Source organism: Oenanthe melanoleuca, chromosome 1 (assembly GCF_029582105.1).
Source record: "Oenanthe melanoleuca isolate GR-GAL-2019-014 chromosome 1, OMel1.0, whole genome shotgun sequence".
Taxonomy (NCBI): domain Eukaryota; kingdom Metazoa; phylum Chordata; class Aves; order Passeriformes; family Muscicapidae; genus Oenanthe; species Oenanthe melanoleuca.
In genome coordinates, this window is record NC_079333.1 from 43,401,873 (window position 1) to 43,415,804 (window position 13,932).

Sequence of the window (13,932 nt, forward strand, 5' to 3'; positions counted from 1 at the left end):
CTATTTATCCCCAGACAGTGCCCCCCACTGAGGAGTTTTACTGCACAAGAAGCCCCTTGGCACAGCTGGCAGGAACTATCATCTTCTCTACCAGGACTTCTTGAGAAGAAATCAGCTCCTTGAATAGAAGCTAAGTATGATGGAAGGAAGCTCTGCTAGGAATTGCAGAGCACCTGTTTGGCTTGAAATGGCTGCAGTGCAGCTTGTGCAAACTTTGCTGCCTCATTTGTCGGGGGTGGGTGGGGGGGGAACAAGAAATGGCATTTGGAACAGACTCTGGGAAGCAGAATAGCAACTCAGAATGCCATGTTGTGGGAATACCTGCTGACCACACACTGGATCCCACAACTGTCAAATATTGGAAAAAAAAGAGGCATCTCCTGTCCATTTTCATATCACACCTCCACTTCTGGCTGCCCACCTGCTTTAGCCACATTAAAAATGTGTAAGAGAAGTTAAAGATTTCCCTTTGCAGTCTCAGCACCAGTTAGGGTCTGTTGCAGTCTTCCAGATGTTTGTTGGCTCCAGAGCAAAGCACTGCAAACACTCCTGTTACTCACAATTTCTCTTGTTACTATTTACAGCTTATAATTTCCAACAATTTAATCTCCATTTTGCTTCTGTATTCTTTCCCTCTCAAAGTAGCTCATCTTAAATTCCAGGATCATGAAATCCCCAGGCAGAAGGAACCCAACCTCTTAGACGGAGACTGACGCAAAATCATAATTTGTCTCATTTATTCTTTGTAATATGAGACAAATCAATTTAGTGGAGGCTTTGCATTTCTGATGTACACATAAAGACAACTGAGATTTGTATTTGCTTTTCACATTCCAGTACAGGTCATATAATCTTGTACACAACAACTACCATTGATCGCCCTTGTCTGCATTATAAATTATGAGGCTTTTGGTCATTTTGGCATTTTGGCCTGACAGCATTTAAAAAAATCCCTAATTTCAGCCATATTGATTTAATCCTTGCTTGCCTAGCACCCTCTTGTTCAGTGATATTCATGTTTTCTAATTTACTCTAACAGCTGTTTCTTCTAGTAACATTTCTTTTAATGTTAGGACTTAATTAGTCTCCTTTTCTAAAGATTAGCATTGTATTTTGGTATCCTTTCTTTTCAATGGTAAAGGTAATCTTCTACCCTGTGATTCATCTGCCATTGCTCTAGAAATTAACCTGCTGTGCATTATTGAAGCGAGGTACACAATATTTTCAGTAATGTTTGCTTGTTCCAGTAGTATCAATTTCAAAGTAGATTAAAACACAGTTAGAGGTCACATAATTTAAAACAAAAAAATCTGTATCCTGAAAAAAGAAGAAAATTTTAAAACACTTTATTGAAAATTCTTACATTAAACCAACTGGTTTTCTTTGGGAGGATTTAGAGCTACCAGTTGCTCTATGGGCTAAAATTAAAACTGGCAAATTTCCCCTGAAGCAGGTGACCTGAGGCATAGTGTTGTGGCAGAACATCTTTGCAGAACATCCTTTCTCCAGGAAAGTGCTAGTGGAAGGTTTAGTCCAGCGAGGCTCATCTTCTGTGCTTCCTCCGCAGCCCATGGAGACAGCCCAGGCCCTTCAAGGCTATTTCAGAGCAGTGAGCTAGCATCTGAAATCCCAAAAGAAAAACTCCCACACATTCCTCTGAATGACCCATGGAATACTCCTCCTCCCAGCTTTTCAAATCAGCCTGTCTGAAATCTGGCCAAATAAACCCAGCCATAACCAGTGTTCTGCAAGGTGTTGTGTCCATTCTCCCACACCTTGATGCCATCCATTTGGTCAGCCTGGAAAGGCAGGCCAGCCTTCTGCCAGAGGCAGAAGAGAATCACAGAATCATTTAAAAAAGATTTCCAAGACCATCAGCTCCAGCCATTAACCCAGCATTGCCATGTCTACCACCACTAAACCATGTCCCCAAGGGCCACATCTGCACATCTTTTCAACACCTGGGATAATAACACAAGCGCCTCCCTGGGCAGCCCTTCAGTGCTTGACAACCCTTTATCTGAGTATCCAATCTAAACTCAGAGTGGGCACACAGGTGAGGAAAAACACGGCATTTGACTCCTCAAAGGAGGTGCTGTGGCTAAGCCCATGCAGGTAGGGCAGTGCTGAGCAGGCTCCCTGTGGTGCCAGAGTGCAGGAGCAGCAGCGGGCTGCCGAGGACAGCAAGCAGAACTCTGCACTAGGGCACTCCAGTTAATGAACTGGAAATACTATTAACTAAGCCAACACCAGCCTAATGGGAAATCTGTCTACACATATGTTGTATGATTTTTTTTTTTTTAATATTACTGAATCAACTAGGAAGTGTTTAATAAACAAAGGCAACAGGAAACATTCAAATAAATGAATGAAGAGACATGCACTTTTTTGCTGATTAATTCTGTGCATGCTTAAGTCTCTCAGGTTTTCTGTTCTGCAAAGGGCTTTTGGCTTCTTGTTGGATGACATCAGCTTCTGTAGCCAGCTGGGCACTAGAAGAGTGTGTCTACATCTGCCAGGCTCATCTTCATGCTTCCCTTGACCAACTGCATTACAGGAGCTGTTGGGGCAACTTCGATCTCAGTAATAACGACCACAACATCATTTGGGCATGTATTTTCTGTTTAGAGTGACTGAAGGTTTTTTTCTGCATTGGACTACTTTCCTGACCCAGCTGTGACTATTTTACAGGAAAAATTAAAACTGAAGGTATGAGGCATGCTTGCCCTCTCCTGTGTGAACTCCAGCATGAGAAGAAAACTGTATTTTTAAAGTTTGATGTACACTTATCAATCCATTTCTATGTTTTAGTTGAAGTATGGTCAATATACTGAATTTTATATTTCCTCTAAGCAACAGGGTTGTTCCCATTCTTGCCCTTTATTGGGCACTGATTCTTTTTTCATTCTATGCACTGAACATGTGAAGTGCCATGAAACCACAGTCCATGGCCTGGCTGTTTGTCTGCTATGCAGAACATGTACTCCTCATTGTTGCCTGTTTTGTTAAAACCTGCCAACTTGGTTGGAATCCAGAGGGACTTTTACATTTAGAAAGGGACTTGTACAAACTGAGACACCAGAATTAATTTCTAGAAACAATCAATGAGTTTCTGTTACTTCTAGTATACTACACTATATTTTTGCCCTTGCTTCCTTTGGAAATGAAGAATAAATGGTTCTTCGACATTATCTTAAAGTAAACAAAGAAATGTAAAAAAGTCCTATTATGAGGATACAACAACTAAAATTCTGTAATGGAGTTATATGCTGTGACTACACTTACTTTTGTGCATTCTTTTGATATGTTTTATCAATTTTTGAGACTTCTGCAATGTGCAATGTCTTCATCTTTATTCCATGTAAAATTCAGATGCAATGTGGTAGATTAAAAAAAAATCAATTTTATTTAGCTTTTCTGTATATTTCTGTTCAGAGGAAGAATTCTTAATGTTAAAACAAGTCACAATTGTTATGTTTAGACTGGTAGCTGGTAAAAGCCTTAACTAAATTGTGTTTAGTATGCTCACAGACAGGCTGCAAATATCATACAGTGACTAAAAGGAACTAAAACATCAAACACTTAAACTATAAAAAATTTCTTAAAAACCAGGGTTTATCTAAATACATAAATATCTCCTTCAATCTAAGATACTAAAAATGAGAAATTATTTTAAGACTGTTTTATAAAGCATTTGAGTTGACAAATAAAAATAAACTTACAAATTAAACACATAGTCTGATTCTTCAAGCCTGATGGACAAGTCATCTCTGGCCTTTAAAGGAGTTCCTTCCTGGCTGCACTTTCAGGATAACCTCTGAAAATGATTCATTAGCCTATTTTAATTTCCAATCAAATTTTTTTTTTTTTTTTTTTTTTTTTACTGTAGACACAAAATTCGTAAAAAGCCCAAGCATATCTCTTTGCTTTTCCTCTGAACTTTACACCAAAGCTTTTGCTGAAAGATAAAACTTGAAATCCCTGAAAGCAGATACTGCTGATTGCACAAACCCAGATAGAAATAAGCACTGAGGAATTAAACTTCTAGATACACTAAAGATAAATGAGTTGATTTTTCCAAGAGAAATCCAAACAGCTTGTAAGAAGGAAATAATTAGTAAACAAAAGAAACCACAAAAGCAATAAAAAACACAACTTCACACAGAATAAAATATTAGGGAGTAATTTCCACTCCAGAGTAAAAATGATTTGCCAAAATATTAACAGCAACAAATAAAAGGCAGCCTTGCATTAAAGCAGAGCTGGCACAAAGCACACTTTGGGTGCACACACACACTTTTGTGCCATGGAAGCTCTTTTTCAATAGTGCCATTTTTTCTGATAATTTGGTGAAGTGCAGCTGGCTGTGGTACTGTGGTGCCAGTCCTACTGCCCCACCTTTGCTCCCACCACCAGAAGCAACAAACAATTTCCACACACACAAAGTAAACCAGCCACCTGCTATCCTGCTGCACACATAGCACTGCATGAGCTCAGTTTCAGGGGACGAGGCTGAGGTGTTTACTGCATTTGGATTCTCCCAACATGGTTAATTCCATTTGGATTTTTTCCTGGGGGAAAAGGGATCCTTGATGGTCACTGGTACCTGATCCTCCACACAGTCTCAGGACATCCCCACAGCCATGGTCTTGTTCTGGGTACATGTCCATGACAGGACTACAAGCATTTTCTCTTTAACAATTTTTTTTAACTTTAGATGAAAGCTCCAAGCTGAGGCCATGAGGAAGAGTTGCTTTGCTGGCCTCTCACTGTGTTCCCTAGGAGAGGTCACCATGCCAAGGCTTGGGCACTTGGACTTGTCCTCAGCACAAATGTGACAGCTACCAACACATCAAACAGATTCTCAGTAATCTCAGTATTCCTTAGGCAGGACCTTTACGGTTTCCCAGTGCATTCTCTCCTGTCCCTGCACTGAGTGAGAGCTGCCCCAATATCTTACCTACCATGGAAATTTCCCCTCTTCTCACAAAACCCAAAGAAATGACCTCCAAGCACCACACGTTGAGCTTATTTAAACTTTGAGGAAAACATCTTTGTTGTAATGCTAAACAGATGGATATTAGCTCACTGAGTGGTGAGATTTCTTGGTTATTTTTCTTGAGACATCTCCCTAGTCCACCTTTTGAGTCTATTATCTCTGTTATCACAAACCTGTCCTGAAAGGTTATGCTTTCACCCAGCCAAGACCAGTCAGACAACTGAGAGGGACAAAGAGAAAGGACCTTTTACAGCTTTACAGATAAGTCTATCTCCTATATACTGTGGCCAGCCAGGAAGAGTGATCTGGACCTGGCTACTGGCTCCTGGGATTGTAAAAAAGACAACATGTAATGTGCACACCTGTGTACACAGAGATGCACCTTATGCTATTGCTAAAAAATGTTCATCTGTAATTTCTAATTGTTAGTATTGATTTGTTCTTCCTTTTAGTGTCTAAGATCTTAGGTCTAACTTTGCATTTGGAGTAATAAACATTTGTATTTGGTTTTTTATTGGACATATTACCTCAACAATGGCTTATTATAACCTTGAATTCCTGAGATACTTCAGGTTTCCCTGTCACAACCTTTAGTGAGATAAAACAACAACTTGTTATGCATTCATCTTCTGTAATACAATTAAAGCATAATAATCATGAGTCAAACTGTAGCTACCACTGTGTTTGACAGAATTAAGATTTTTTTCTTCTCATTTATACTATGTGGAAGAGGTCTGAGACACTCAATGCACACTCACTGATCAATCACAGCTTTTAAAACCTGCATCGAGCCTATCAGTCTTGTATTTCCAGTTTAATATTAACACCCTGAAGCAGATATACCAGACATCCACATAGGAACTGGTGGAATCCAGCACCAGGAACCAGCCCATGAGCAGACTGCCATAATGAGGTGTGAAATTTACTTTTTGATTTAGGATATCTTGGTTTAAAATGCATTGTGCCCTGTGGACCTCTGCCCTTGCTGAAGAAGGAGAGCTGCTGTGTTAGTGGCTGAGATGATGCTCACTCCTTCTACAGGAGATGATACTGCTGTGACTCCTTGCCTGGGGCCATTTTCAATCCTGTGCATCCTGTATCCTACAGTGCAGGGTCAGACTCCACAGAGTAGTAAACACCACTATTCCCCAGAACAAGAGTACTTCTCTTTGGAGGTCAAAAGTGGTACCAGTTCTGTAAACCAAACTGATTGCACTGGAACAATTGTAAAATTATTGCATTAGAGTCTGTGTTAATTAAACTTTAACTATAGCTAAAAAAAAAAAAAAAAAAAAAAAAAGAAGAAGAGCATTTTTGATTTAGTTATTATGTAAACAGGAAAGACAAACTCCCTTAGAGAAAAACCACTTAAGCAAAAGAAAAATGGACTGCTTTAAAAAGGACTTTTCCCAGTTTGCTTCCACAGTTCTTTGACTTCTTTAATGCTTTCTTTTTTCACACACTTCCAGAAACCTTGCATGCCTTGCTGCTGTGGTACCTGTTGATAAAGTTAAAATGTGTTTAGCATTTACACAAAAATATTTCTTTCCCCAGACTGCCTAAATACAACATACAATGTTGTGCTGCTGCTTCCATAGTTCATATGTGTAATATCAAGTTCTTAGTGGCAGCACTCCTCCCAGATTCATATGCAGTAAGAACTACCCAGTTTAAAACAGTATCTTTTTCTATTCATTAACTCTAACTGTGTTTCTACAGACATTTACAAGACAGTAGCAATCATCTGTGGAATTTACAAACAATTGTATCAGCTTGTTACCCTCAAACCTCGATGAATTCGGTTCCTCAGGACTCCAAGAAACTCGCTGTGGCTGAGGCAGTCATCTCCATCTAGATCAAAAATCTTGAAGATGGTATCCAAAACATTATCTGACAGATCCTGTCCTGTTGCCACCTTCACTGCTCTCTTGAACTCAGCTAATAAAGACATAATATTACATCACAGGTGACTGAAATTGCAAAGAAAATGGAAAGCTTATAAATAGTAGGATTCTGTCCAATTTACAATGGCTCATGGGTATCCTAACTGGAGAATTTGGGATGTGTCAACTAGTAAACTATTAGGAGGCCTCAGTTCATGTGTTCCTGAGCTTGCTTCTTCCTTTGTAATGCTATCTTTGTTAATTTTATTATAAGCTTTAGCAATGCACTACTTCTCAAGAAACAGTACAAGTAATAATTTTTGTTAGATAAAAAAGAGAAGTTACATACTTTTGGCTGTTACCTGTTCATAGGAATGGTGTTTGACTCACTATCCTCTCATAAAAAACCTTACCATTCTATCTCAAGCTAGTTTCATGACAATTCATTCTGCAAGAACACTTCTCCTCAGAGAACAGGTTATGATATGCTCCACCTCAATGAACAATCTCCTCAGCAACTCTGCAGAAACACAGACCATCAAATGGTCAATGCACTGCTTACAGCTTACATGGTTTTATGTACCTGTAGTTCTGGTTTTGAGAGAAGTTGGCTATCTCCTCTTAACTGATGTTGAAGAGTTACAGAGGATTTATGCCAGAAGAAGCTGCTGTACCTCTCTGGAGATGTACTTTCCTCTTCAGCTCCTTTTTCTTCTCTCTTTACACCACCATGTGTAGTATAGAAACACCCACTATCCCCACTTTTGGTCCTGTGGTGCACAGAATTGGGATTTTTGACTCAAGGAAGATGAGGAAGTGTGTGGGGCTGCCACAAAACAGCAGCTCATCAGAGTGAAAGGATTATTGTTTACTACAGCAAGCACAATCACAGCACATGAATTGGACGTGTTTTAGAAGGCTTCATGGAAGTGTGAATTTCAAAAGGGAACTGTAGGTTATTGAAGTATAGCAGTATTGTAGATTATTACAGCAAGTTGTCCAATGAAGTCATAAATGTAATATTAACGTGGTTCTGCTTTCATAAAAAATGCTATTTATAAATATGTGCTATAAATATGATTAGTTCTGAAGCTTATTAGAGGGAATAGAATTCCTGACATAGCTCTCATCTTTGTGTCTTTCAACAATTCAGTATAAATGTAGTTGATTATTTTACAGTTGGTTGAAACAGACTTAAGTTTAAAATCCTTCTGTAAAAGAATACATCACAACTTGAAAAAAACGTAAAACATGAGATGTTTACAGTCATCTTAATTTTGCCTTTGAAAAGATGTTAACTGTTTCCTCTCTTGAAGCTGAATTTAAATCCAGACATGGCACTGTAGTTTCTTTAACATAACACGAATAAAAGAAGATCTTCTACAACAGTGGGGCACAACAATCTTCAAACAAAGAAGGGCCACCTTATTAGAGAAAAGATGAGTTGCGAACTCAGAAGAAAAAGAAGTCTAGAATAAAAAGAAGGACTAGAAGTCTTATTTTTAGATAAATGTCCACTGTTCTTTGCAAACAGCAAGACAAAGAAGGAGAGATTCAGCCAGATTCAGGAGAGAATTAGACACATAGGCATGTAACATCCATGAGTAACCTCAGCAGCTGACTGCTTTTAATAACAGGGGAAGGAAGCCACTCCACTCCTCAAAATCTTTATTTTAAATCCCTCTTTAGAACATTGTTTCTTTTTGATGGACACAATTGCATAACACATCCTCCTCAGCATATGGAGGACATGGAGTGAGTCCAGAGGGGGTCCACAAAAATTATGTGGTAATTTTTGGGATGGAGCACCTCTTCAGTGAAGAAAGGCCAAGAGAGTTGGGGTTGTTCAGCCTGGAGAAGAGACATCTCAGGGCAGACTTTATTGTGGACTTTCACTATATCAAGAGGGTTTACAAGAAAAGGCCTGTAGTGGCAGGACAAGCAAAATGCTTTTAATCTGAAAAAGGGTAGATTAAGACTGTAAGAAAATAAGGAAGGATAAGGAAGAAACTGTACTAAGTTGTGGCTGTCACACCACTGAAAGTGTTCAAGGTCTGACTGGGTGGGGATTTGATCCAGTGAAAGAGTTCCTTGCCTACAGCAGAGGGTTTGGAAAAATGACGTTTAAATGTCCCTTTCAACCCAAACCATTTCATGATTTTGCTTTAGTCTGCTGTGATTAACCCATGACATCCATATGACAGCACATTAGAAGTTTTTAATGAAAACATTTTGGAAACTTAATATTACTATTTTTTCATGAAATAGAACCGAGTCCAAATATAGAGCAGTGTAATATTTTTGGAGTTCACTGTGGTACTTTGAGTAACTCATTTACATTGATTCCATAATTAAAATGAATTTTTTTCCTTTGAAAAACCCCATATGAAAGGTGTACAGCACTTACCCCGCTTGACAGGACGATTGGCTACAGTAAACATCTGCATGGCGATAGAAAAATCTTCCAGATTATTTGTAAACTTGCAAAAAGTCTTGAATTCTTCCAAACTGATGTTCTAGAGTATCACAAAATTCAGATGATATATAAAGAATATGCATTCAAATCCCAATTAATCTATGTCATTATATCTGGTCAGACTTAGTGTTTAGCTGTGACAGCCTACTCATTGTTGGTATTTGTAGTTCTCAGCTGGCCAAGTATCATTGCTCTTACTTGTATAAAATTCAAGGGCTGCAATAACTCATTTGGCAACTGGTTATCTCATTAGATAACCACATTCAAATGAAAACCTGTGCATACAAAGGAGGAAGCAAAACAAAGCATGCTTTGGGTACCAACCTCTCCTGCTTCGATTCTGTCTTTCACATTCTGCCAGTAAATTTCATTGTTTTCCTCATCAGTGAAGTACAGCAACCATGCTGCAAAGTCTTCTTTTCTCATGAAGCTCATACCCTTTGAAAACTTGATGAATTCCATTTCTTGGACTTCCGTTTGCAGATTTTCCATGAATCTAAGTGTAAACAGATATTATCCACCACTTGATACTTCCATCCCTGTATCACCACTACTACCTTAGCTACGAAGTGCAGCAGACACCAGCTGTGAGCCACAGACACTTTGGATACTGCTGTTTAAAATCCCCCCACTGGTTTGATTTTCCCGGGGCTCGCGGATGTTTCCAGGGCTGCATTTCCACAAGGACACCAGCAGGACGCGCTCTCGGCCTGCACAGGTGGCTGCTGCCAGCAGCACTTGGGGACGCCTTGGACATCTCGGTTTTACTCGGGTTTAAAAACGAGCAGATAAGGAGATAAAAGAATCAGTAAGGCAGCAGCATAATGAATGAATGATTGAAAAAGGACACGGTAACTGAAGGCCTGACACATGATTTATGAGGTTTCATATTAATAAGAGAGGAATGACAAGACTGCAAAGTGCCTAAAAAGATGAGGCCATAATAATCACAAAGGTGGAAAAGGAAATTTGAAATCATTGCTGTAGGAGAAGATGACTGAAACTATCACAGATTATAACTACATAAAAAGGTTTCGTGAATCAGTTCTGTGCTCACTAGAGAATAGATTAGAGAGGATTACAACTGACTTGTGCAGAGTTCAGAAGAGCACAGAAAATGTTGCAGGGGTTTGGGAAGGTAAGAAGTGAGCTGTCTGAAAAAGGAAAGAGTCAACATCAATGCTTTTATGAGACACCCATTATTTTGGGAAAGAAAGAAAAAAGTATTACCAGAAGCAAGTAATAACAGGTACAGAGTGTAATTATGAGTTGTAGCTTCAAGTTTCCTCAGTTTGGACTACATGGCTAGTATTAATTTTGAAAAAGTTAACACAGACAATACAGCGTGATGCATTTGGTATTTTCCACTTCAGAAATAGGGAAATCCAAAAACAAGAGGTGATTTTAAAATAAAGGCTAAAACCAGTGGTGCTTACCAGAATCCCCTCCATATTTCTAAAGAACCCTGCTGCTTTATTGAGTTGCAGAAGTTATTGACAGGAGAGAATTAAACACTCCTATATTGGGACAAAGCAATTAATTGGAGGACAGCTAAGGGTCTGTGTAGCCAATATCAGCAGAGGCTCATTTGCTCATCAGTGTTTGCCTGGCCTCACTGGGTTTGAATTCTTCCCTTGAAATTACAGCATTTGAGTCCACACAGCTATCTTTAGTTCTTTAATGAGATCACTTGGACAATTAGTAGCTTGAAGCTCTGTGAAGTCTATAAGGGGTTAGCTAAAGACTGCTGTTGCAGCATATGCTCTCCTGTATTTTTCCGTCTAACAGGTAGAGCTGCACATACAAATAAAGGGCCAACTAAGACTTCACAGCTCAGGACATGCAGGTAAATGAAAGCCTGATGGTGGAGGTGAATTTAAGTTTCAGGCTAGGGCTGAATTAGGTTAATACTGATGAGGGGTACAAAGTGCTGCCACATTTTATATGTGCCTTTTTCTGGTCTAGTCAAGGGGATTCTACAGTACAGCCAAACACTAAGGTGTTCCTCCACAGTCCACCTTCAGACCTGACACACTTTCAATTCCCCCAGCTCTCCCCCTCAGAAGTGGATGAAACACCAAAGGACCAGGCAGTGCAACCAGAGTGACTGGGTAGCCCTTTGTCTTGCAGAGTGGTGAGAGCTGCCTTGCACAGCTTGCAAACCACTCTTCTGTTTCAGGCCCAGCTCCTGTCTTTGTAACTCACGAGGAGACCGCTGCCTCTGGCCAGCAGCACAGGCAGTGTGTGCCAGGCACACGGGCTCCATGGGCTAGCACAAGCAGCCCTGCTGCACCCACAGCTCCCAAGAGTCTCCCCAGGTCTTGGGAAGGGAGGTGCAGAGGGAGAGAACAGCATGGACCTGGCATGTAGACCAGGCATGGAGTCAGCCCAGCAGACTGAGTAGGGCCACTTGGCTGCATTTTGAGACTGGCCAGTCAAGGCTGTGCAGAACAATTTCTTTGACTGTAGTTTCTAACTTGTGTAAAGTCTAGTCTGGAGGAGGAGAAGTTACTGAAAATGAGGTCACTTAGAGAAATATGCCCAAAACTTGGATGCAGGGAAATGAGACAGCATGTTTTATTTTCTTGGATTTTTATCTATGAAAGGTGGACATACATTGCAATAGACTTAAGGTCTTGAGAACTGAGCTATTTTTCTTGGGGAGCAACTCTCAGTCATTTGCTTTACTGGTTGCTAGTCACAGGCAATGACATAGAAACAGTTTCTTCCACCTTTTCTGAATATTGCATTTCCTTAAGCAGACAACCCTTGGTGACCTGGCCTCTAGCTGCACCCAGTAAAGGCAGGAAAGCTGAAAGATGAATCATTCCTACATGATGAGGAAGGAGCCCACCAAGCACACATCAGCCTGCTCAAAGGGGCAGCAAAGTGCAGCTTCTGCACCCTCTTCTAATTGAAGTTCATTTCAACTTATAGGCTTGCTCCTGGCAAGCCAGAGTGGGAAGCTTTCTTGCCATATCAAATCCTACTTGGAGAAGTAGCTGAAATGTGCAATTTAAAATTTATGTGATAGTTTCCCATATTACAAAAATTAAAATACTATGAATCATCGCATCAGCATTCTAGGTCACTCTTATTCCCAGATGTGAGAGTTAAAAATCCTAATGAGGTTTTTTTTTAAGTGAAAGTTATTAAAAGTTATTAAAAATAACTTTCTGGTTAGGAAGTAAAACTTAATACATAAATGTCAAGACACCACTAGGGATACTTGCTTTTGTATCTTCTGGATCACAGTGCAAGGAGTTTCAGCTGTGAAGTCCTCAAAATGTATCCAGATATTAGAAAAAAAGCACAGAAATTAAATTCCTGCTCTCCCAAAGTCAGTAGGATCTTGGCTGGGGACTTTGTAGGGAGTCAGAATTCAAGTACAGGAACAGGATTCTGATTGTACATATGCTATACCATTAAATAAATTATTATATTGGGAATACTCTTATGCTATAGTAAGTTGAAAATAAACGAAAGCTCTAAGTTTCCAAGTAACAAAAAGGAGAGGTAAACCATAAATTATTAAGATGGGGAAAAGGCCAGGAACAGAGAGCACTTTCTTTAAGACAGCCCACTTCATCCACACTCTCTAAAACACCCACGTTGAAGGCCAATGGCCAAATTCGTTATCGTGTTACAACGGCATCCAGAAACCTTATCAGGATTTATCCCTCATTTTGTAATGGGCTCCACTATAGAAAGAGGGAGTCTCCTAAGGCTTTTGGCAACTCAGCTTTAATAGTGTTAATCCACCACAAATAGAAGCGAAAATGTAATAGAAGAGGGGAGTCCTCAGGAATGCAGCTATTCCCCCTCCACGTAGAGAAGTGCTAGCATTGTATTCTTTATGGCACACAAAGAAGTAGATTTGAACACTAAATGAAATGTTAAGGAAAGTTTTTTCTCCACCTCTTGACTCGAACTGTCTGTGCAGAGCTTTAACACTCTTAATACAGAACTGACCAGTTCCTGTCACACTGAAGGGAATCTAACAACAAAGAGAGTGGTGGATTTACCACCCCAGCATTTGTACCATGCTTTGGTTCCTCTTAGGACACCAAAGTCCTTCTGAAGAATTGATAACCCTCTCTGCACTGTGGCAAACCAGTGCAGGTTGCCTTTTTTGCAATCTGACTTTTAAACCTGAATGTCTAGAAAATCTAAAAAAGGCTTGACCATTAACCTTCAGAGAACATTTAGATCTATGCTTGTAAATTCAGGTTCGCAAGCGTTAAGACAGTTAATCAATCTCACCATTTTCAGAATTGCAAGCAAAACTCTCTTTGATTTACTGTCCTTAGTATTTCCAAACCAAACAATTCACTTTCATTTCTAAGTGTTCTGTGGAAACTAACCAAGCCACTCTCTTGCTAAGCTCACAGGAAAGGAGGAAAAATATTTTTCTCAAGCTCTTTACTAAGTATTTGGGAAATAATCAGATTGAGTTATGACAGAAGTATCATGAAGCCAGATTTTGTTGCTGTTCTTCCCTTTCTCATTGCCTGATCTTGCTGTAACTGAAATAATCTCTTATGTATTATGGCTCTCTCTATAGATATCTATCA

The 13,932-nt window shown here is 39.6% G+C and overlaps 1 protein-coding gene across 1 annotated transcript in view; it reads right to left on the reverse strand.

Annotated features, from left to right (window-relative positions):
* Positions 1-1,330: 1,330 nt before the first annotated feature.
* The window catches only part of MICU2 (mitochondrial calcium uptake 2), a 138,701-nt gene continuing 126,099 nt past the window's right edge, over positions 1,331-13,932 (reverse strand). The window contains exons 9-12 of the mRNA XM_056486588.1: positions 9,683-9,854; positions 9,290-9,398; positions 6,780-6,937; positions 1,331-6,497 (exon numbers count right to left, since the gene is read on the reverse strand). Coding sequence (XP_056342563.1) covers positions 6,393-6,497; positions 6,780-6,937; positions 9,290-9,398; positions 9,683-9,854 — 544 coding nt within the window. The 3' untranslated portion in view covers positions 1,331-6,392. The remainder of the gene's footprint in view (positions 6,498-6,779; positions 6,938-9,289; positions 9,399-9,682; positions 9,855-13,932) is intronic.